The sequence below is a fragment of the Pan troglodytes genome, chromosome 2, assembly GCF_028858775.2.
Source record: "Pan troglodytes isolate AG18354 chromosome 2, NHGRI_mPanTro3-v2.0_pri, whole genome shotgun sequence".
Classification (NCBI taxonomy): Eukaryota; Metazoa; Chordata; class Mammalia; order Primates; family Hominidae; genus Pan; species Pan troglodytes.
Genome location: NC_086015.1, coordinates 81,910,761 through 81,933,386, shown reverse-complemented (window position 1 = coordinate 81,933,386; position 22,626 = coordinate 81,910,761). Strand labels below are relative to the sequence as shown.

At 35.5% G+C, this 22,626-nt stretch overlaps 1 protein-coding gene across 33 annotated transcripts in view; it reads right to left on the bottom strand.

The window, feature by feature from the left end:
• ROBO2 (roundabout guidance receptor 2) overlaps positions 1 to 22,626 on the bottom strand; it is a 1,748,072-nt gene that overhangs the window by 3,989 nt on the left and 1,721,457 nt on the right. For 11 of the 33 annotated variants that reach the window (XM_063806033.1, XM_063806039.1, XM_063806041.1 and 8 more), the window contains 2 exons: positions 10,925 to 11,098; positions 1,067 to 1,267 (listed from right to left, as the gene is read on the bottom strand). In XM_063806033.1, the coding sequence (XP_063662103.1) occupies positions 1,067 to 1,267; positions 10,925 to 11,098 (375 nt within the window). Of the gene's footprint in view, positions 1 to 1,066; positions 1,268 to 3,033; positions 3,307 to 10,924; positions 11,099 to 13,313; positions 13,497 to 22,626 lie in introns of all 33 variants that reach the window. The other 22 variants (XM_063806020.1, XM_063806016.1, XM_063806021.1 and 19 more) reach the window with 5 other exon arrangements.

The window sequence follows — 22,626 nt, the reverse complement described above, 5'->3', positions numbered from 1 at the left end:
AGATAATCAATGAAAATAAGGTCTTCAGATAGATGAGTTTGTGAATTTAAGTAATTTTACTTGAAGGAGATGATCAAAGAGTAAAAGAAAAGAAAACACTATAGAATTTGGAAATGTAAACACCCAGTAGAACTATTTTGGTACTCCTGTGAGTCTGTCATTACTTCAAAAAAAAGTTAAAGAAAAATTCAAGTAGTTATGAATCAAATTAAAATTATAAATGAATCTTAATAATAGATTAGCAATAGTCAACAACAATGACAACTGAGATCAATAAAGAGATTTATAATTTTGAAATTATTTCTCTTTTCATCATCTCACAGAGTCTTCCAAACAATCTGTGATGTGAAGATAATGGTAATGCTATTTTTCTGATAAGGCAGTTAAAAATATTCAGCAAATATGTTTCTGATAATGCAAAGCTGTATTGGTAACTTTCCTGAGGAAATTAACACAAGGAGCTCAACATTTTTTGCTGTGACATTCTTAATTTTCCCTATTACCTAGTATTTTACATTTAGAAAATTAATTGTACTAACTACCTATGCCAGTTTTCATTCATAAATGGAAATTTATTTATAAAATGTTATTGTAGTCAAAACATTACAATTTAATTAACAATCAAAGATCAACTCTTCGAGGGTGACTACCCAAATTTAAAAAATAAATAAAGAGTAACTTGAAAATGAAGGATTCTGTAGGAGTTTCTTTAAAACTACCAAAAGGCCAGTGTCTCCATTTCTTTATTGTGTTCAGTTAAAAAGGCAAAGAAAATGATAAACACACTATATTTAATTTCATGTATAAGTGTTAAGACTACTTGCCTAACTTAAAACAATTTTTATAGCATAAATCCAACGTGAAATAGCAGAAACATTTATAAAAATGGACTTCAATAAATATAGCAATGGCCTAAGTTATGACCAAACTTGTTGAAAATTGCAATTGATTGTTTTTGTAACAGAGCAAGTTTTCTATTAATCTGAAATTTGTTTAATGTGGCAATGTTATTAACCCAAGATTCTTTCTGAATCACGATAGCCTTTTAAATGACCTAAGCACTTACATAATTCACCTGTAAACTGTCCTTGACTGTTGGAGCCCATATATCCTATGTCAAGAAGGTCGCTGGCATTGCGCTGGTGGCCTGCTCTCAACACCTCGGTTTTCCTAGGTCCAGTGGATCCCTTAGAAGAAGCTGTTCCTGATGAGCTGTGGCCACCTGGAGATGGGAAACTGGGCTTGCTATAGGGCACCAAGGCCTCCTCTGAAAAAGAAAAAAACCCAAAGGCTAAATTGAACAGAAACATGGAGGCAAACTAAACTTAACTCTTGAATATTACACTGTGAATGGCCTACTTTACCATTTCATTCTTTAATAAAATTAAAATTATGAAGTTTAATCAGGACCGGATATTAAAGAAATTTCTATGTGCAAGCAACATTTCCTACAATAGGAACCAAAGCAGAATTAAATTAAAAGAGATCTTGGGATAAGTACACAATGTTATATATTATTTGCAAAATTTAAATTCATTATAAAAGAGAGCTGCATACAATGAACTACAGTTTAACAAAAGCATATCTGAGAATAATTTCTAAAGTTCAATGAGGCTCCAATTTAATTTTCCCATTAAGATTAAAGAAACATGTTTTTTGTTTCAGCTTAAATTATGGCAACATTTTCTCAATTGATTTAGATAAAGAACTATATATTAGTTAAATAAGCTTTTAAAGTTTATGTTGCTTTTTGAGACAGAAATACATTATTTAAAGGGCTATGTATTTCCTTAAAAGTAAAAGAGAAACTCACACATTTAAATAAATAGTATGCTAATTTTTTTTTTTTTTACAGATTGTCTCTCTATAAATAACTCATGACACATGTTACAAATAATCACTCAATAGTTCAAAAATTGTTTTTTCTTTCCCTCTCTATTCTCATTGCTCCCTCTCCTCACCCCATCCCCTCTGTTTTTCACTTTCTTTCTATGTATGGGCTATTACTCTGTGATTAATGCTCACTGAATTTACTATTTCTCCCCTTACATAGTCTTCAATGACAAGAACCACATGATTTTTCTCTCACAGCCTGAATGGTGTAACCTTTCTAAATGTTTCACTAAACCTAGATATTAAAATTGTCATCTACTGGCCCTTGCACGAGTGACATTTTCCAAAAACTTGAGCACCAAGTTGTGACAAAATGTAGTTATGGGACATGCATGAAGAGAGGCCTATCTACAACACATTAAGTCCAAATGAATAAGTGAAAAGACATTTTTTCAAAGATTGTGTGTATGTGTATGTGTGTGTTTCAATACTCAATGAATCCTGACATGAGAAGAGATGTCTCAGAAAATGCGTTTATAAAGCAGGCTCCCCACCTCCCGCGCCACACCCCCCACCAAAAAAAAAACTAACTACAAACAATGAAATTTATTTCTGTGACATTTCCAGGAAGCTTGATTTATAAAAAAGAGCATTTCCCATAGACGGATTAACAACCAACTAAATCAATCAACTGATTAACAGTTGGAGAAAGTGCAAGCCCAGTATAACCTTATTTAATTTGAGGATCTGTGATTGGGCATTTTTCTGCAACTTTGTAATTTTAATGAATTCATGTATTTGATGTGAGCTCTCCTTTCGAATGACTGGTTATTTCAGCCAAAATGAACAAACTTGCTGAAGGCAGAGATTAAACTGACAGAAAAGATTAAATTTAGCGATCTTTAAAGTACTCAATATAAACATTAATAGGCCAAAAAATAAAATTTTCTACTGAGCCATTTAGATGAAGCCTGGAAGTCTCTTGGGATCAAAGACCCTATGGAGAGGCTGACTGAGGAGCAATGCCCGTTGGAATCAGCCTTAAGGCATGTACTGGTAAAATCTAAGGAATTCCAAATTCCATTACTGAATGAAGGCAAATGTTTTTGAGATGCCCTTAAACAACTGCCATTTCTAGAATACCTGGTAGGAAAAGAAATGGTAACAGTCCACACTTTCTTGGGACTGTGCAGAACACACCTGATCCGACACCTTGTTTGTGTGGGGCTTTCCGTATATCTTCTTGTCGTTCTGTGGAGCTTATCCATTCCTGGGTTTGTCGCTGCCACTCTAGGGAGGTTCTAGCTGGACAATCCAATGAGCTCTTTGTGTCTTCTAAGCTGGATGCATGTTGTCTCTCTAGAGAGCTTCCTTTTCTCTCTGCTGAGTTTTCCACGTTACCAGCCTGCTGGCTCGGGCCTATTTGCTGCCTTAAACCCTGACCTGGCGGGGGATCTGGTGGTGGTGGAAGATCTAAAAATTTTGAATAATGTTTAGAATGGACTAAAATTTAATGAAAAATACAGGTTTTAGTTCAAGTTGAAGAAAATCTTTGCCCTTATACAGGTATTACCCATACAAAAGAAATTTGGGGAAAATAAAAGTCAATTATTTATTTCCAAAGCTCATATTATTGCTCTCTCTGCTGTCTTTTGGCCATAGCATCATTGAAACAAAATTGACTAGTTTTTTTCAACAGTTAAATGTGGAAAGTGTTTTCAGTTACATATTGAGGCTATCATTCAAGGTGTAAAGGGCAGTTCATTGTTTATATTCCATCCATTGTCCAACCCTCCTTCCCCAAAGTAGAAATACCGTGACACAAAATAAGATCACTAGAAATTCCTGAAGCTGTACTAACAAAAGGCCCCAAGAACAAAAGCTCTCCTGCCAATCTCCAAAGGGAATGTCACCCTCGGGAAATTCAGAACTATATGCCGTGTCATATGCAACATATGACTGCCTTTACCCATGTATGTGGCACATTTAACAACATTAAACTAACATTTATTAAATGCAATTAACATTCTGCTTGACAACCAATTCTGGCTGTTCGTTTCATGAGTTAGCTAATGAGTTACAACTAATATATTATAATCTTCCGATGTATTAATTTTAATAAGTAATAACCAATGTTCAGAGTAAAGATTGAATGTGTTTTATGGTGCTAGAGAAGACAATGCCTCACAGAAATTTGAGATAGAGTAGAAGAGATAATTTTTCAGAAAAGCTCTTTAAATATCAGATAGGAAAAAATTTAAGGTTCCAATATCAACTCCCTTTTCATCTCTCTTTTATTAACTCTTCAGATCATAAATACCTTTATATTTTGTATGCCTTCAACTGTGAAGTCACAGTTCTTTCTTTCTCTTTTAAGTATGTATTAGTTCTGAAATTACTTTGCTGAAGATTTTGAAATCTTCTGAACATCAATTTGTATCATTTTCTTCTCATTTTTCTTGCATGCTATTGTAAACTTCTTTGTTCATCCTTAGAATATTGGTAATTATATTATTTTTTCATAAAGACCAAATATATAAAATATACATTTATTTCATTAATAGAAGACATTGTACATAATGTATTCAATTATTTCTGTAATTGTATTCTGTTGTCTCTAATAATATTCTGTTTGTGAAATTTAGAAGGAAAAAGTATAAATTTCTTGTAGAGAAAAGATAGCTTCCTTAACAGTCAGCTAAGCCGCTCCTTTCAAAAACTTCAAGAACCTTTATACTCTCTTTTATGAGCAAAGTGATACTAATCTGCATTGGACTGATAATGTTGGTCTCTGGAGCATCTCCTCTGAGTTCCTAAGTTGGAGCAGCATTGCCAGTTCTTACGTATGTCCTCATGTTAAATTATGAATTGCTAATAACTGAAGGGAACAGGGTCTCTGTTTGGGAGGATAAAGTTGCATTTGGAATATTTTTCCAAAATGAAGAGCTAATCCAATATTGAGATATCTGTTTGTTGGATAATCCAATGAGTTGGGTGTTTCCTTCATATTCAATAGTACTGACTTCCTTCACTATATGTTATTATAAATGCAAATTATTTCATTTGATTTATTGAACTTAGACTGCCAGTGAGGAGAAATTATTGTATTTTCTTCCAAAATAACTTATCTTGTCATTGATTTGTATTCTGCATCAGAGCAGCTTAATTTTTAAAATGGCCAAAACGGCATCTGCTTATGCAGCTAAAATTCTGATTATTATTTAATTTAACCTAAAATTATATAGCTTCATAAGTAATATCCTTGGAGTTTGTATATTTTAAGAAGAAAGGACATTACATGCACACTGAAATAAACTAATTGGAAAAAGAAATGGGATTAAGAATGGTTTTTTGAAAAATAAAAGTATGTAATCAAATACATTTACTTAAATTAAATTTATTATTCATTTCTATGTTGATTCATTTCCACTAAATCAATTCACTATAAAGTCTCTTACTGGCCTACCGAGGATTAGCTCTTTTCAGGCACACAACAATCCAATGAGATAGGTGCCATTATTACCTTCTGTTTTTAGACAAGAAAATGAAGGCACAAAGTAATTAAAAATCTCCAGCTTGGATCTTTCCTCCCATGAACTCCAGACTCATGTAACCAGAGCTACACTGGACAGTTCCACTTAGGTGTTCAGAAGGCTTCTCAAATTTCATGTATCAAAACTCAGCTCTAGATCATCCTATATAAAATATGCGGCCGGGCGCTGTGGCTCACGCCTGTAATCGCAGCACTTTGGGAGGCCGAGGCGGGCGGATCACGAGGTCAAGAGATCGAGACCATCCTGGCTAACACAGTGAAACCCCGTCTCTACTAAAAATACAAAAACAATTACCCGAGTATGGTGGCGGGCGCCTTTAGTCCCAGCTACTCGGGAGGCTGAGGCAGGAGAATGGCGTGAACCCGGGAGGCGGATCTTGCAGTGAGCCGAGATCGCGCCACTGTACTCCAGCCTGGCGGATAGAGCGAGACTCCGTCTCAAAAAAAAAAAAAAAAAAAAGCTTCCTCTGCAGTGTTTCTTCTCTCAGTTGGTCACAGTTACATTCTACAAGTTAGCCAAAATTTCAGAGTAATGTGGTTTGCTTTCTTTATGGCCTATGTTAATTTCATAACAACTCCCGTTAGCTCTACCTCCAAAATCCAACCTTTGTTAACACTGCCATTGATTCTCCTTTGGTATGAACCACCGTCATCTATTCCCTAGGTAGCTTCCACAATCTCCACCTTGCCTCATTTAGTACATCTCAACACAGCAGCTAGAATAGAATGACTTTTAAAAAAATAAACAAATAAATAAGATCATGTCACTTCCCTGCCTTACACACACACACTTGCATGCACACATGCACACATATACACACCCCGTCCAGTGGTTTACCATTCAAAGTAAGAGCCAATGTCATTACGGTAGCTTAAAGGTCTCACAAACACTAGCCCTTGTTTGCTTGCCTGACTTCGTACTCTATCTTGTTTCTCTCTCTGCTCCAGTCATATCGTTCCCTTTCCTTTTTATCAAATAAGGCTCAGGCTTTCACTTGCCATTCTCATTTCCTGGAATAACCTTTCCTCAGATATCAGCATTACTCTTTTGCTTATGTTATTCCAGTCTTTTCTGAAATGCTGACTTCCTGGTGAGGCCTTCCCCAGTCACTCTACTTAAAAATACTTCCTCCCTACACCTATACTTCTCAACTCCCTTCCCTTTGTTTTTTCCCCATAACATTTATCACCATCTTACTTATATGTTCATGTATGTACTTAGGTTGGTCTTTATCTATCTTCCCCAACTAAAATATAAAAAGGCAGGGGATTTTGTCTGTTTGGCTCCCATTGTCTATTATATGTTATATACTTAATAAGTATTTGAGTGAATAGATTAATTAATATGTAAATTTATTTGCTCAAAGGCCAAAGCTAGTATGTGGCGGAGCTGAGAAAGAGCCCCTTCTCTGAACAGGACATTAAGAACTAGGGGAAAGGGGCCGGGCATGGTGGCTCATGCCTATAATCCTGGCACTTTGGGAGGTGGAGGTGGGCAGAGAGCCTCAGGTCAGAAGTTCGAGACTAGCTTGGCCCTCATGGTGAAACCCTGTCCCTACCTACCAAAAATACAAAATTTGCTGGGTGTGGTGGTGCATGCCTGTAATCCCAGCTACTTGGGAGACTGAGGCAGGAGAATCGCTTGAACCCGGAAGGTGGGAGTTACAGTGAGCTGAGATCGCACCATTGCACTCTAGCCTGGGTGACAGGAACAAAACTCCCTCTCAAAAAAAAAAAAAAAAAAAGAGCTAGGTGAAAGGGAGAATAGGCTGGAAATAAATTATCTAGGAGAAACAGGTTGATGGATAGACAGATCTATTTTCCTTTTTTAGCATTGGTTAATATATTGGCTTCCAAGGGTATTCTTTGATTTATAAGACAAATGGAATACAAGATTTGGACTCAGCAATGCCTGCTTTGGAGAAACTTTACAAAAGGGAGAAGAACACCCTTTAAGATGTGTGTGGGTTTTTTAGTCTTTGGGATACAGACTGACATTTCCCACCATTCATAATCTCTCTTATGGGACACAGGGAAGGCTGCTTTCTCACCCCAGTAGTTAGTTTGACACCACGTGGCAGAGTTGTTTTCAATGAAATAGAAGTGATGTGTGCCACTTGCCATTACAACCTCCCAACAACCACTCATGTTCTGTCTTCCCCTCAGAAACCATAAAGGTCTGATCCAGAAATGATGGTATCCCAGTGCTAAAAAGGCCTACATCTTTACAATACTGCTTAGAAAACAGCAAACACTATTGTAAAATCTATAATGCAAAAGGTTTATTGTAAAATGTCTGTACAATCAATGCTGCTAAGTATCAGCCTTCCCAAAAAGAACAACTTGATTTTTACATAAAAAATTATGAAATTATTTCTGACATATGGATCCATACCATATAAATGCTATGGCATATGCATTTGCTGCAAAATAACAATGTTCTTAAGGATAACCTGTAGAGCACCATCCAAAATAAATGTCTTTGCACTGTATCATAATTAAAATGGCTTTGGATTAAGCACTTGGGAAGATATGTGGGCTGAAATTTCCTTTGCTATATCACTACTTCTAAAATGTATCATTTTCTAATAACACATAATCCATAACCCCTTTTTGAAATGCTGGCAATTTTGAAAATTTAGAAACATTTATTTTTTAGAAAGATAAGCAATATATTGATCATACTTTAAACTAGGAGGTAGCTTGCTTTAAGGAAACATTCTAAAAAAGCTTGCAATAAAAATGTCTTAGAAAAAAAAATCTGTATTTTGTTGATTTATATTTTATATCTTCCACATATTCTGAATATTATCTTCAAACATTTCTGAAAAACCACAGAAAATTCTATACCTAGACATTTTTCTCTTTCCACAATATTCACAACAGAAAAAATATACAAAATTATCAATTACTAGATTTATAACTAGCAATTCAGTGAAAGTAGTCCTTTTTTATTTACGAAGAATTAGATGAACACTACGAATAGTTTTAAGTGCTCAGCTAATCTTCTGAACATATAAGGCAGAAAGGCAGTGGTGACCATTTTTACTCACCACAGGATACACATTTATAGAGACTCAAAAATCTCAATTCTACCCTTAACCTTCATATTCTATTGAAAACAAAGGAAGCAGGAAAGATAAGTAAACCGGAAAGTATGTAGAACAATATATTTGGCTTTTTAAGTCCTCTTACCTTTGCAAGATGACAAAAGAAAGCACAAATAGGGCTGCAGGATTGGATACTCCCTTCCCCAAACTAATAAAAAACCAATGCTTTTCTTCTTTTTCAACTAAGCTTCATTCTGTCCTATAATGATAAGTGTAAGTGTGCTAAGGACTAAGTCATAGCTTCTCTAAGATAGTTATACTTTAGATTCACTTGTGGAGCTTTAAAATTACCTGTAACTGGGTTTCACCCCAGAATAATTAAATCTGAATATCTAGGGTATATTTTAAGAGCTTCCCAGATGGTTCTAATGTGCAGTTTTTAAAAGTTTATCCTTTTGGTGTTTAACTGAACTATGTTAGGATAATGTTTGTGTGCTTATAGGGTACAGTGCTGAAAAGGAAAAAGAAATTTACCTTTCAATCTGACATTGTACTACACACTTTAAATATGTGTCACATATCCTTAGAATATAACTTCAGGATACATATTTTAATTCATTCTTTAAAAGATATAAGAATTAAATTAAAAATACGGGAAATAGACTATATTCTTTAAAGCTAATGAAATACTCATTATCGAACATGGATATCTTCCAGTAATATTGTGTTTCCTGAAACTAACAGTGTTTAAGCAAGTATTCAAATATTGGATGCTATATATAAATAAAAAGATTGAGCTAGATCAGCAAACTATGGCCCATGGGCCAAATCCAGCCACTGCCCATTTTGTGAATGATGTTTTATTGCAAGTCAATCATTTCCATCATTCTACTTTTATTTTCCTTCTTTCTTTTCTTTTCTTTTCTTTTTTTTTTTTTTTAAGAAGGAATCTTGCTCTGTTGCCCAGGCTGGAGTGCAGTGAGTGGTGTGATCTTAGCTCACCGCAACCTCTGACTCCCTGGTTCAAGCAATTCTCCTGCCTCAGCCTCCTCAGTAGCTGGGATTACAGGCACGTGCAACCACGCCCAGCTAATTTTTGTACTTTTAGTAGACAGGGGTTTTCACCATGTTGACCAGGATGGTTTTGATCTTCTGACCCTGTGATCTGCCTGCCTCAGCCTCCTACAGTGCTGGGATTACAGGCCTGAGCCACCGTGCCCGGCCTAGTCTACTTTTCTTATAGCTGCAGTCATACAACAATGGCAGTGTTGAGTAGTTGTGACAGAAACCCTATGTCCCAAAAGCCAAAGATATTTACTATCTAGACTTTAATAGAAGAAGTTTGCTGACCCTTTGCTAGAGTCTGGATGTTTGTGTACCCCCAAAATTTAACGTTAAAATCCTAATCCCCAATGTGATGATATTGGGAGGTGGGGCTTTTGGCAGGTGATTCGATGATGAGGGTGGGGTCCTCATGAAGGGATGAGCATCCTATAAAACACACCCCAGAGAGAACCTTGTCCCTTCCGCTATGTGAGCATACAATGAAAAGGCACCCTCTATGAACCAGAAAGCGGGTCCTCATCAGACACCAAATCTGCCAGTGCCTTGATCTTGGACTTTGCAGAGTCCAGATTTGTGGAGAAAATGTATGTTGTTTGGAATCTACCAGCTTATGGTACAGTCACATGTCACTTAATGATGGAGATAAGTTCTGAGAAATGTGGTGTTAGGTGATTTCATTGTTATGCAAGTGTCACGTAGTATATTTACATGAACATAGATGGTATAGCTGACTACATACCATTGATCTGGGGTAAAAATCTGTGCAGCGTGTTTCTGTACCGAATGTTATAGGCAGTTATAACACAATGGTAAATATTTGCATATTTAAACAAAAAAGGTACAACATAAATACAGTATGACATCCTTATGGCACCACTGTCTTATATGCAGTCTGTCATTGACTGAAACATTGTCATACAATGCATGATTCTATTTTTTTATAGCAGCCCAGACAGACTAAGACACTCTTCAACTACTGTAGCCTGATTTTGGCTCTGAAATTTGTGACTAAAAAATTACTAAATCATTTCAAAAGTCTTTTTTTCCAAAAGTGAAATAGCAGCTAAGATATTGTAATTTAATATGATAAAAGTTCTGATCATATAAGTGCACATGCAGCTTATGTTCTTCCCTACTCTTAAATGCTCACTAAAAAGCATTTATGAAATATGCCAGAATGGCAAAAAAAAATCAACCTCAAAAAATTGTATGGAATGTATTTCTTGAGGCTTAATAATATAGAAATAATTCTAGATTGTTTTTAAAAATGGTGTTTTATTTAAACAAGACCATATTGCCAGGTTTTTGTCTTGTTATGTAATGAAGCAATAGCTAATCTACCATGACTACATTAATCTAAGTAAATGATTGCATGGAGCACGTCTCTTCAGCGAGAAAACAAGAGTAAAGGGAAGAAACCTACCATCTGTCATTCCTTCCCTTCGATGAGGCAATGCTGGTTGTTGGTCCATCCGCCCTCCCTTGTGTTTTTTAGTGGGCCGAGGCCTCTGACTTTGACTCAGGGCTGCACTGGTGTTACTGTCAGTAGAAAATGGGCTGGTAGGTCGAGGTCTTTGAGAGGAGGTAAAGGCTTTTCCTAAAATGAAAATAAAGGGAATGGGTTCTAGAGAATGTCATTATAGCACACTGATTCTGTCCTATATTTCTGCACTATGACTAACCTGTAAATCTACCTAGAGATAACATATGAAGATACCAAATATTGGTGCATCTCTGTAGAAAAATGTATTTTCTACATTCTCAGCTGCACATATTTTGTTCAATTTTTAATAAGCTAACAACACCCCCACTGGCCCCCTCAAAATCAGACAAATGAACATAAAACAGATCCACCAATCCAAAACTCAATATTGCATGATTATACTTTTATTTAACCTTGACAATATTATTGATATTGTCAAAGATATATGCAAATTCATGCAGTTTTTAGTTCTTAAAATTAAAGAAGCTATTTATGAAGTATATACTGTTGTATTTGTTTAATAAAATTTCATCCTTGGAAACTTACAAAATCTCTCTGAACACAGAAAAATGTCATGTAGTAATTACATCTGAAATTTTACATGAAAGGTCTGCTCAGACACATATATTAAATTGACCTTACCACTTATCCACATACACAATGAATTCTATCTCTTTTGGCAGAAACTCAACAACATCTGTGTAGAGGATAGCAGGTTAAAATCACCTTGTATATCCAGCATGCAATAGGTATTTTCTGATTAATATTATTGTATCTGAGCAGGCTCCAAATTCTCATTGAAAAATGATATGTGCTGTGTCCTTTTCTTGTGGTTTAGAGTAGGTATACAGGGAAATTTATTCTGGGAAAAGGTTAGCTAATAAATTTTCAACAACTTGTGATTTCAATACCATGTTTATTATAGTAACAGAGGCCTGGTTTATGTGCATGCATTTATTCTCCTGTGTATGTTTTCATTTCATACAACATTATTATATGTAGTTACATTTTCTTACGTCGACATGATATGATATTACTTAATGCTGTGTTAGCTATTAGCATAGATGCAGGAAATGCACTTGTGCCTTCTAATGTATTAGTTTCCTTGCACGTTCTCACTGCTCTGTTTACAGCTAATGCTGCAAAAAGCACTCAAGCAACATAAAGTTTCAGACTTATGCCTTATAATGCAAGACAATTCAAATAACAGTTCTATTACAACGTATTTTAGTTTGGATGCTATTTGAAAAATAAACCTCTGCAATGCTTAGAAGATCTTTCTTATTTCATTTAAAGATAGCTAATGTATGCTCAAAAGAAATATTGATGGTATAATTCCAAGAAAACTTCCAAGACTCATTTTTATAACCTGAGAGTTTAGTGAAGGGTAAAAATCTTTTTTCTTTACTATTTGATTACAGTTAAGATTTTGCAAATGTACTTAATGTTTTATTAGTTTGCTTTGCAAGGTAATTCAGTTTAATTCATATATTAGAATATTCTTATATGTATAGTTAAGAATTATACATACAAATGTAAAAGCACGCATCATGCCTAAGTTATTTTGTTGCAAAAGTTTACAAATTACTGATCTATTATTAATCCCACATTCTTTTTTGTGGAATGAGCAGCACTTGAAAAATTATACAATTGTTCTTTTATATGATTACTTATCACTCTCAGAAATCAAAATTAAATTATTCTAAAGAGAAATACACATGTAGTCATTATTTTATTCAACTTGCAAATGCAGTGGGTGTATCTTTAATTAGCATCCTTTAAGACAAATAATAAATTATTGTATTAAAATCTTACTAGCCAAACAATTAATAAGATCATAAGCTATTTGAACTGGTAAGACCGACAACCTTAGACCCATTCACCCCATGCTAAGGAAACCTTCCCAGAAAATGCATTTGCAGAAAGAGATGAGGCAAAGGAAAGTAACGGAGATAAAAGCTGAGTAATTTTAATCACTGGGTACATTATTAATTGTATGAGGATTTTGCAAAATGTGAGTTATTAAAAATTTAATGGCAATCTTAGTTGCTGCTTTGCCGTAATATAAAAAGGAAGCATATTCCAATTAATCAGCAAAGCCGTGAAGAGAAAGGAAAATAAGAGAAAGTGGTGAGGAGGAGTCTATTCTTGGCTCTGCAAAACTAGCATCAGAAGAGAGTTTGGGTAATGGAGCATCCAAACTGTATTCATGCGTATTAAAGAAAGCCCTACAGTCAGACTCACTAAGGAGAAAGAACAGGAGAAAAAAGGTCAGTGTCCAAGGACAAGATTCTCTCATGCAAAGAGTGTTGACTTGGAGTCTACCAACCTGTTCTTGTAAGGCTGGTTCCATCCAGCCTAAAACCAGCTTTATCTGCTGCTGCCACCAGTGCTTGTGCAAAACTGCCGCTGGCAAAGATAGAGCCATCTGAGGAGCTACCTACACTAGATCTATGACTAGAAAAGTTACGATCCTCATCAGATGCAGAGCCCCATCCATTTACCATTGAACCTAAAAACAAATGTAGTTGTCTAGTGAGTTGTATATATTGAAAATCTCATCTGCTTGTACACACTATACTAATGAGCAAGTAGGCTGTCCATGCTTCTTCCTTGAAGTTTCATCATGATTTCTTTAGCCAAATGCAAGTATCATGTACATTTTAAACATTTTTTGTGCAGAAGAATGAAGCTCATTTGAAACCTGTATCTGTTTGCAGCACATAAGCAAAGCATGTGCTGTACTGTTCAACTCTTACATTGTTTAAATTATTACACAATCGTTTTCCAAAAGAGAGCTGCGATGTGTATTTTAAGTTACTATAATTCAGAAGTGAACACTTTTAGTAAAACAAACTTAGTGTACTTAAACTTATCAAAGACTCAGTTGAAGAAATAGTGTGAATATATTTTGAATTTAACGCAGACTCCAATGATAATCTGCATAGAAACTACACTGTATATCATAAAAGGGCAAAAATTATTTCAAGATTTTAAAATTTAAACTTAATTACAAATAACAACAAAAATTCACAAACAAAAAATGTATAAACAATATCAAAGCAAATGAACTTAGAACATAAGAAAAAATGTATTTTAAAGAAGTTCTAGTAATTTAAATGCTCTTTTTGCTTACTTTGCATTTTAAGTTATTTAAGAACTCCAGTTTTCTCTTTAATACTGAGATTTATATTAAAAAGTAACACTTATAAGGACTATCATCAGCATTAATATGAATTTTTTCTGCAAAATGCAACATGAGAATAGAGGAAAATAATTTTAATTTTACGTTTAAAGAGCTGTAAGTTGTGAGGATACTCAGAAACATTTTTTCTTAATTTTCTAGCAAGTCATTTACAATTTTATATGTTTTCTTAGACAAAAACAGACTGAGAACATAACCTCCTACTTAATAAAATTAATATTACAAGATTTATTTATGTTGGTATACCATTAATTCATGACACAAAAAACTACCAAGTATTGCTTATCCTAAATTTGTTAGAAGGGGGCAAAAAGTATTTGTAAGAAACTAATTTAAGATTTCTAAATAAACCTAATACATATTTACATAAAAGAGATGAAAGTCAAATGCTATAGACCATTTAATTTTTTTCTGTAATATTTAAGCAACAACAGAATAGTTAGGAGTGTTGCCCTGATGCTGTATTGGTAATTTTAGTCAAGAGGCCAGGATACAATGACATGGATTCATGCACTTTCAATACAGAGAAAACAGAAGCTGAACTGGTTAGAATGATCGGAGAAGTTAAAAGGGTGTTAAGTGTAGCAAAGAAAGATAGAGTTTTGATTCTGGTTGCCAAAAGCACAGAGATACACTTTTTACTTTTCAAACAAATTCCCTTGACACAGGCCACTGCAAGGAAGCCGAGATAACACCAGCAACTGAGCCTCTTCTGAGAGAATCATTTCTGGGTTAATAACCACAAGTCAAGGACCAACGATCCAAAATGAAAGAAGAAATAATGCAGTAGGCTTTGCAATATAATGCTATACTAGATAAGAAAAAAATCAAAGAAATTCAGTGAGGGGGTCACAAAAGAATATGAAACTCTGGAACGGAGGATAGTTTAAAAACATTTGAAAGTTCACTCCCAGTCCCTTCCCTGTGCTGTTTTCTGTATTTCTAAATGCCTGCTCTTGTATTTCTAAATACCTGCTCTTACTTTCCAAATAAGCATCTCTTTAATCTTCATCTTGTTTTACTCCTAAACCCCTCCTACCTGATTTCCCTCTAGTCTCTTCTATCTTCCTCATTGCTTTCTACATTATTTTTGTGAAGCACTTACATACATGTGTTCCTCTGTTTAAAGCCTTACCCAGCTAGCCAATGCCATATCCAAACTTCTAATTAAATATTTGCAACCCTTCCGTATCTAGGCTAGCCTACTGATATGATTTGGCTCTGCATCCCCACCCAAATTTCATCTCGAATTGTAATCCCCATGTGTCAAGGGGGGGACTTTGTGGGGGATGATTGGATCATGGGGGCGGTTTCCCTCATGCTGTTCTCATGATAGTGAGGGAGTTCTCATGAGAACTGGTTGTTCGATAAGTCTCTGGCATTTCCCCTGCTCTCTCTCTCCTGCTACCTTGTAAGACATGCCCCTTTGTCTTCTGCCATGATTGTAAGTTTCCTGAGGCCTCTCCAGCCGTGTGGAACTGTGAGTCAGTTAAACCTCTTTTGTTTGTAGATTACCCAGTCTCCGGTAATATCTTTACAGTAGTGTGAAAACAGACTAATATACCTGCTGTGTATTAGTCCTCATTCACTCTTACAGCCTGTGTGTCTCCTTGCTCATTTATGTAACATCATCCTTCATTCTTTAGACAGAGATATTGCCACTAACACTATTAACCACTGACAAACCTTAAAGTCTAAATTAAATGCCATTTCTGTTATCACCAGGATTCTGTCCTATTATAGCGAGAATCAATCTCTCTACCTCCTTTGGTTTCCAAACACTACACATAAACTCGCATATCAGTTCTCTCTATATATTATGGTCTACTGCACATGTGTTTCCTCTCCTAGACAATGGAATTCTGGAGATTAGGAACTATTTCATATTTATTTTCATATTTATTGTCCAGTGACATTGTACATTAGAAATTCAATAAACAGTAGGCATATGGAATTAAATGCATTCAATGTTTTCATTATTCTATAATTCTGTGTATGACATTATTTGATGTGTAATTTCTTAGCAATGTCCTTATTTTAACTATAGAAAGAATTTTCTTGTAAGAACTCTTAGAAAGTTTATTAAATAAGGAATATGATGACACTATATAAATAGTATACATATATGTGATATATATGCATGTGTATTGGTTATGCTTTGATATACTTGAATATTGATATTTAGCAATATCTTATTCAAATTAAGATAAAAAATTTACATTAACTGGCAGCTAAGTTTCTTTGGAGTGTAACTTTTCCATCCTCATTTATCCATCTTAATGCACTTGGCCCAGTGATTTGTTTTCTAAAATTTTTCTTTTTCCACTATAACCAGCCTAAAAATAGTTGAGTTTCTTTCGTTTCCTGTCTATGTCTGCTTGCTGTGTAATTCCAGCCTGAGGATCTAGCATAGTGACACATTTAGTCTCTGAACCTATAAGACTGACTGTGGTGTAGCTATTGACAGGTGAAACCAGTAAATCCTACACCACGGTAGCATCACTAAAGAAATGATATCCTGTGAGACCTCCTAACAGAGAATCAGCCTAACTTTCCGCCTCAGATAACCCTGTTTATCTCCCTGTGGTAACTTGACAGTTCTTCATCCGAGCATTTCCACACACACACTTGTGATACTCTAAACAAATGGACTACTTCCAGCCTTTGTGTCTTTGCTCTGCCTTTCTCCCAGCCTTTAATGCTCCTTGTATGTCCTTAAAACTCCCAATTATTCATGAAGTTTTCCCTGCTGCTTTTTGTCTCCCTCTGGGAAGAGAGAGTCACATGGAAGCCAGGGCTTCAAGTGAGTATTGGTAAATACAGAAAGAACGTCAGCTATTCTTTCTTTTGTACTTCTTGTAAGAGCAAAGAGACTAGATAGATGACTTCAGAATTAAAGATATGTGACCACAGATACTTGGCCATATTGGGCAACAGGAAATCTCATGACCCAATCTGAAGAGAGGGAAGTGTCTCACGTTAGTGTAGTTGTGTTTGCCTTCAAAACGGAGGGCAAGGAACATAGAAAGAAATTTTCTCTCTCCTTCTCTTTGTCTCTCTGCCTCTCTGTCTGGGATCTTCGACATCCCTTCCTCTACAGTTTGGTTAAGATATATGGAATGGGCATATTTATGGTAAATATTTTTAAAAGACATTTGGCCACATTCCATGAATCAAATAGTATATAAGATGTTAGAATTCCTTCTGTAAAATGGCTAAAATGTATTGAACATCTACTGATTTTACATCTAGTGGCCTTTCTGAAAAAAGGAAAAATGTTGAGATTTAAACAAGAGCAATGAGCTGAAGATTTAGGTAAACAATTACCCCCCCCCCCACAAAAAGAGAGAGAGAGAAGAAAAGATAATGAATGAATGAAAATAAAAACATTAATCTACAAATTTAAAAGTAAGTCACTTTTGTGATAACTGATTTTCTTTCACAAACATAAGTATAAACACAAAAATTAAATTGAACACCAGGTAAAACCAATTCGGCTAGAGGCTTCTTACAGATTAATAAGCACTCCATACCAATTTGACATGTTTCAGCCCCAAACATAATCAATACATATTTAAACATTTAATGAACAATGAATTTATGTCAGATAGCCAAATTTATTTGTGTTTACATTTTCAATCTTTCCAAATTTCCCTGATTTAAATTGCAGAAAAGGCAAAAAAAAATCTCAAATGTATTCAAGCTGTTAAAGTAGTACTGCACATAGGACATTAAGTTGTTGCTCAGATGTTACTGAGCAGTAAAATATCATGATAAAGTGGCATCTTGCTGTGTCTCTATTACATCTTCAGCACTAAAATTAATTTATGATCAGTCATCAATTCATTTACATGTCGTTTTATGCTAAATCTTTCCTTGCTGATAAATGCTTATCCTTAGATCCATTAAGCTAGAGTAAAGTCTGTGCTTTATAAGATGACCCTGCTAATTGTTGCATTACCATTTTTATGAGATACAAAAACTAGCCATTCTCCATTTTTTCAACCAATATTTAATCTATGTACTTTTCCTATTAAATGTTATTCGTCTACCTATTAAGTAAAAGCTGCAGCTACAAATGTCTTTAGACAAATTAATCCAAATATTGACCTTTGCCTACACGTAGAAAAACGTGTCAAATCTACAGAACTTCTTCTTTCACTCAAACATATTGAATGTGCAACGATTCCACCTGCGTGCCTCAGAGAGAAAGGGATGTGTAATCATCTGTAATCCCAGCACTCTGGGAGGCTAAAATGGGCAGATCACCTGAGGCCACGAGTTTGAGAACAGCTTGGCCAACATGGTGAAACCCTGTATCTACTAAAAATACAAAAAAAAAATAGCTTAGCGTGGTGGCCCGAGCCTGCAATCCCAGCTACTCAGGAGGCTGAGGCAGGAGAATCTCTTGAATCTGGGAGGCGGAGGTTGCAGTGAACAGAGATAGTGCCACTGCACCCCAACCTGGGTGACAGAGCGAGACAACATCTCAGAAAAAAAAAAGAAAGAAAGAAAAGGAATGTGTAATATATATGGAAAGCAAAATAAGCAATTAAATATCTTCATTAGGACATACGATGCTTGATACCTTGTTTCACTCAGATAAAAATTACACGTGTAATATCCCACTTCCCCTTTTTATCTGTTCAATTTTGAAATACACATTTAATTGTTCTTTAAAGGCATCAAACCTGTAAAAGTAGTCTAAGAAATTAATTTGATTACTGTAGCATTATCCCTGAACTTTTCCTTAATACTAAACTTATTTTCCTTTAAGTTTTGTAGAAAAGCAAAGTTTCAGGTCAAATATTTTAGTGGCCGAGGCTCTAAAAGCTGTGTGGTTGAGTCAGATGGTGAGGCCACCAGGTTTCATTGTTTCCATACTGATCTGTTGTGGGAGTTCCAGAACAAACCTCCAAAAACGTAACACAAAATATAGAGCCATGATTTCCTTTCAGCTGTGATATTCATGTGGGGTCCAGCAGTCGAGGAAACTTTTTACTTGTTTCACTGAACAGCACACAATCTCAGTCTTCCTTTTTGTGATCACTGAGGCAGTTAGAATCTTTGCTACACGTTGAGGGCATTTTCCCCCTGCACTCTCTCCTACTGCCTTCTGTTTCTTTTTTCCTGGTGGTGTCATGAAATTTGGGAAACAATTACCATTGACTCCTGCCATGGAAATTACAGAAAGAAGTATTGTAGCCCTCTCCCTCCCCGTTACCCAACGGTTTGGCATTTAGGAAGAAATTACAGGCTTATTCCTGAAGACAGAAACAAGCCTTTATGTTTACTTTCTAGCCCAAAAAGAGTGCAATGAGCTGCAATAAATAAATATGTTGTATTTTATTACAATCAAATAGGTGTGCATTATGAGCATAATGAAAATTATTAAAATGAGGTTCATTGCAAAAAGTGCTGATACAGTTGAATTTTGTTAGCATGGGTCACTATAAATAAACATAGAACTGAATGTGAAAAAAATGAATCACAAAAGTCACATCTAAAATTAATATCTTGATCTTGATTAAATGCATAAGGAAAAAGGACTAATGTTTCTAGAGAGAAAATTGTATGTTGTGCTTGTATACATATTTATTCATGTGTGTTTATATACACACACACTCAGTTCCACATATGAAGCAACAAACCAGCATATTATTTTCCTCTTAAATATACCTATTCCTCAGATTAGAAGAAAGTTGTGTGTTTCCAGAGCAGGGATCATGATAATTTGTCTTTAGAGTAAGACTGATTGATTTTGAACATTCTTCTTCCATTTATCAGGTAGGTAACCTGGACAAAGGCTTTAAAACCCTCTGTTTTTAATCTATTAAATGAAAATAATACTATTAATAGGGTTGTGAGGATCAAATGAATTAATATACATTAAAACTTTATAATAGGGATCAGCAAACTTTTTCTGTAAAATGACAGATAGTAAATATTTTAGGCTTTGCTGTCTCTGTCATACATTCTTCTTAGTTTTTGTTTGTTAGTTAGTTTCTTGTTTTCCTACAACCCTTTCAAAAATGTGAAAAACCATTCTTAGCTCATGAGACCACACAAAATACAGGCTACTGCTTAGAAAGATGCCTTGCATGGGCCGGCCGCAGTGGCTCACGCCTGTAATCCCAGCACTTTGGGAGGCCGAGGCAGATGGATCACGAGGTCAAGAGATCAAGACCCTCTTGGTCAACATGGTGAAACCCCGTCTCTACTAAAAATACAAAAATCAGCTGGGCGTGGTGGTGGGCGTCTGTAGTCCCAGCTACTCAGAAGGCTGAGGCACGAGAATCGCTTGAACCCGAGAGGCATAGGTTGCAGTGAGCCGAGATCGTGCCACTGCACTCCAGCCTGGCGATAGAGTGAGACTCTGACAAAAAAAAAAAAAAAAGAAGAAGAAAGAAAGAAAGATGCCTTGCACTTCGTAAAGGTTGTATATGTGTTACCTATTATTATTATTACTGAATCTAAATTTTTAGCCAAGTGATTAGAAGTAATAGGCATTCGATAGGTGTTTGTTGTAGGAAGAAAGAAATATTAACAGCAGACCTGCAAATATACATATTATCCAGTACTGAGATTATGGGATATGGAACTGCTGATATTTTCTTCTTTTTTTTAGCCTTTTCCACTCATAGAACATCATTTCAAAATTTAAGAGCTCCCTCACAAATTAGTTGTTATAAAAACAACTAATTGTAGTTAACATGCTTATTTCTTTACAAAAAAATGGGCTCTGTCCCTGGATAACTGCTGATATATTCCCTAATGTGGCAGCTGTGAAGTGCAATATATCCAAGTAAAATCCTGCATAATTTTACATACTGGCTTACCAGCCCATCCCAGTGTTGTTATTGAAGTAATATTCTGATTGGCTTCAGAGTTGCAGGGACTGGAACCCAATATTCTGATTGGCTTCAGGGTTTCAGGGACTGTGTAACCCATGCTGCCTCCTGTAACTGTTAGATCTCTTTAATAAAATGGTCATTAGTTTCATGAAAGTGAAAATAACTAACAGCATTTCAGGGGGAGGTAATGACTAATTTATTCACACCACAAATATATTTAGAACCGAAAGTAATTGGTGGTATGATCCGCATCCACTGTATGGGCACTTACCATGTTAAAAACATAAAAAGCTCATAGAAATAATGCCTGTTTTATTGTCCACCTCATTCAGCGCCATTAAACTAGCCTTAAGTGTCTGAGGAAAACATAAGCATGTTAGAACAACATTCATTGGCATGCTGATTTCTCTAATATTCAGTCTCTATATACATCTACCTCAGGGCTCTTCTCATACATGTCTGCATGCATGCATGCACACACACTATATCACACTTACAACCTTATCTACACTCTCACACATTTATACATGTACTCACTCCCTACACAAGCACCCACACCCACGTTCTAATACACTCACACGTCTAACACATACTCTCTCACACACACACTTATAAGCACTTACTCACATAGCATAGAAAGCAAATTAAATCTTTGATCACACCTTCTCCACAAAGTTATTGTGGAAGAGAAAGGAAAAAAAAAAAGTGAGTTTGTATTTGGCTACTTTTGTGTAGAACACAACTTCTTTTACTAAAGAGATGTATTATTCATAGGATAAACTCATCATGGAATACAAACTTAAACACCCTGAGGTTTTTATATATGGCAATAATTAAGCAGTGAATTCAAGGAGGAAGCCAGACTTTTTTTCTCAGCAATAAAAGCTTCATTTGGAATGAACATTACACTAGCTACAGGAGAAACGCAGACTGCTTGAGCTGCAGTCACATCAGGCAGCCTAACATGTCACAGGTGAGCATGTAAAAGTGCAAAATGGCATTCTCTTGATTTATAGACGTATTTATCATCTTTGACATTATAATATTTAATAAAAGAACTACACAGACTATAGCTGACTGTTTTTCATCATTATTGCAATTTGTTACTGCATTCCTAATGGAAAAGAGTTCAGTATCATTAGTGAAATATGCAAAAATATGCAGAATTTTACCCTGAAGGAGATTATGCTGGAAATTCAGGCAAAGGGGCTTAACATAATAGTGCACTAATAAGTCAGCTCTCTGCATTTGAAGATTTTAACTTGTGCTCTGTCACCTTCGGTTGGATCTGGATTTCAAATCACAGCGGTGTATCTGCAGCTCTTAAATCTTAATTAGGCTGGCAAGCAGACCAGCCCCTGGATAAGAAGAAAAACTGAAAAATGGGCTCATGCATCACACATTGAGTAATTCAGGGAGGAATACAGAGGAAAATCACAGGCGCTGATGCTGCTTTATCCGGTCATAAACCAGTTCCCATCAGTGTTTGTAGAACTCTAACACATTGTGTAAAATCTGTGAAAGTTTGGAAGCTGTTGGCATAAAAATGAATTAAGCGGGATTGTGGTAAAATATCTCCTAGG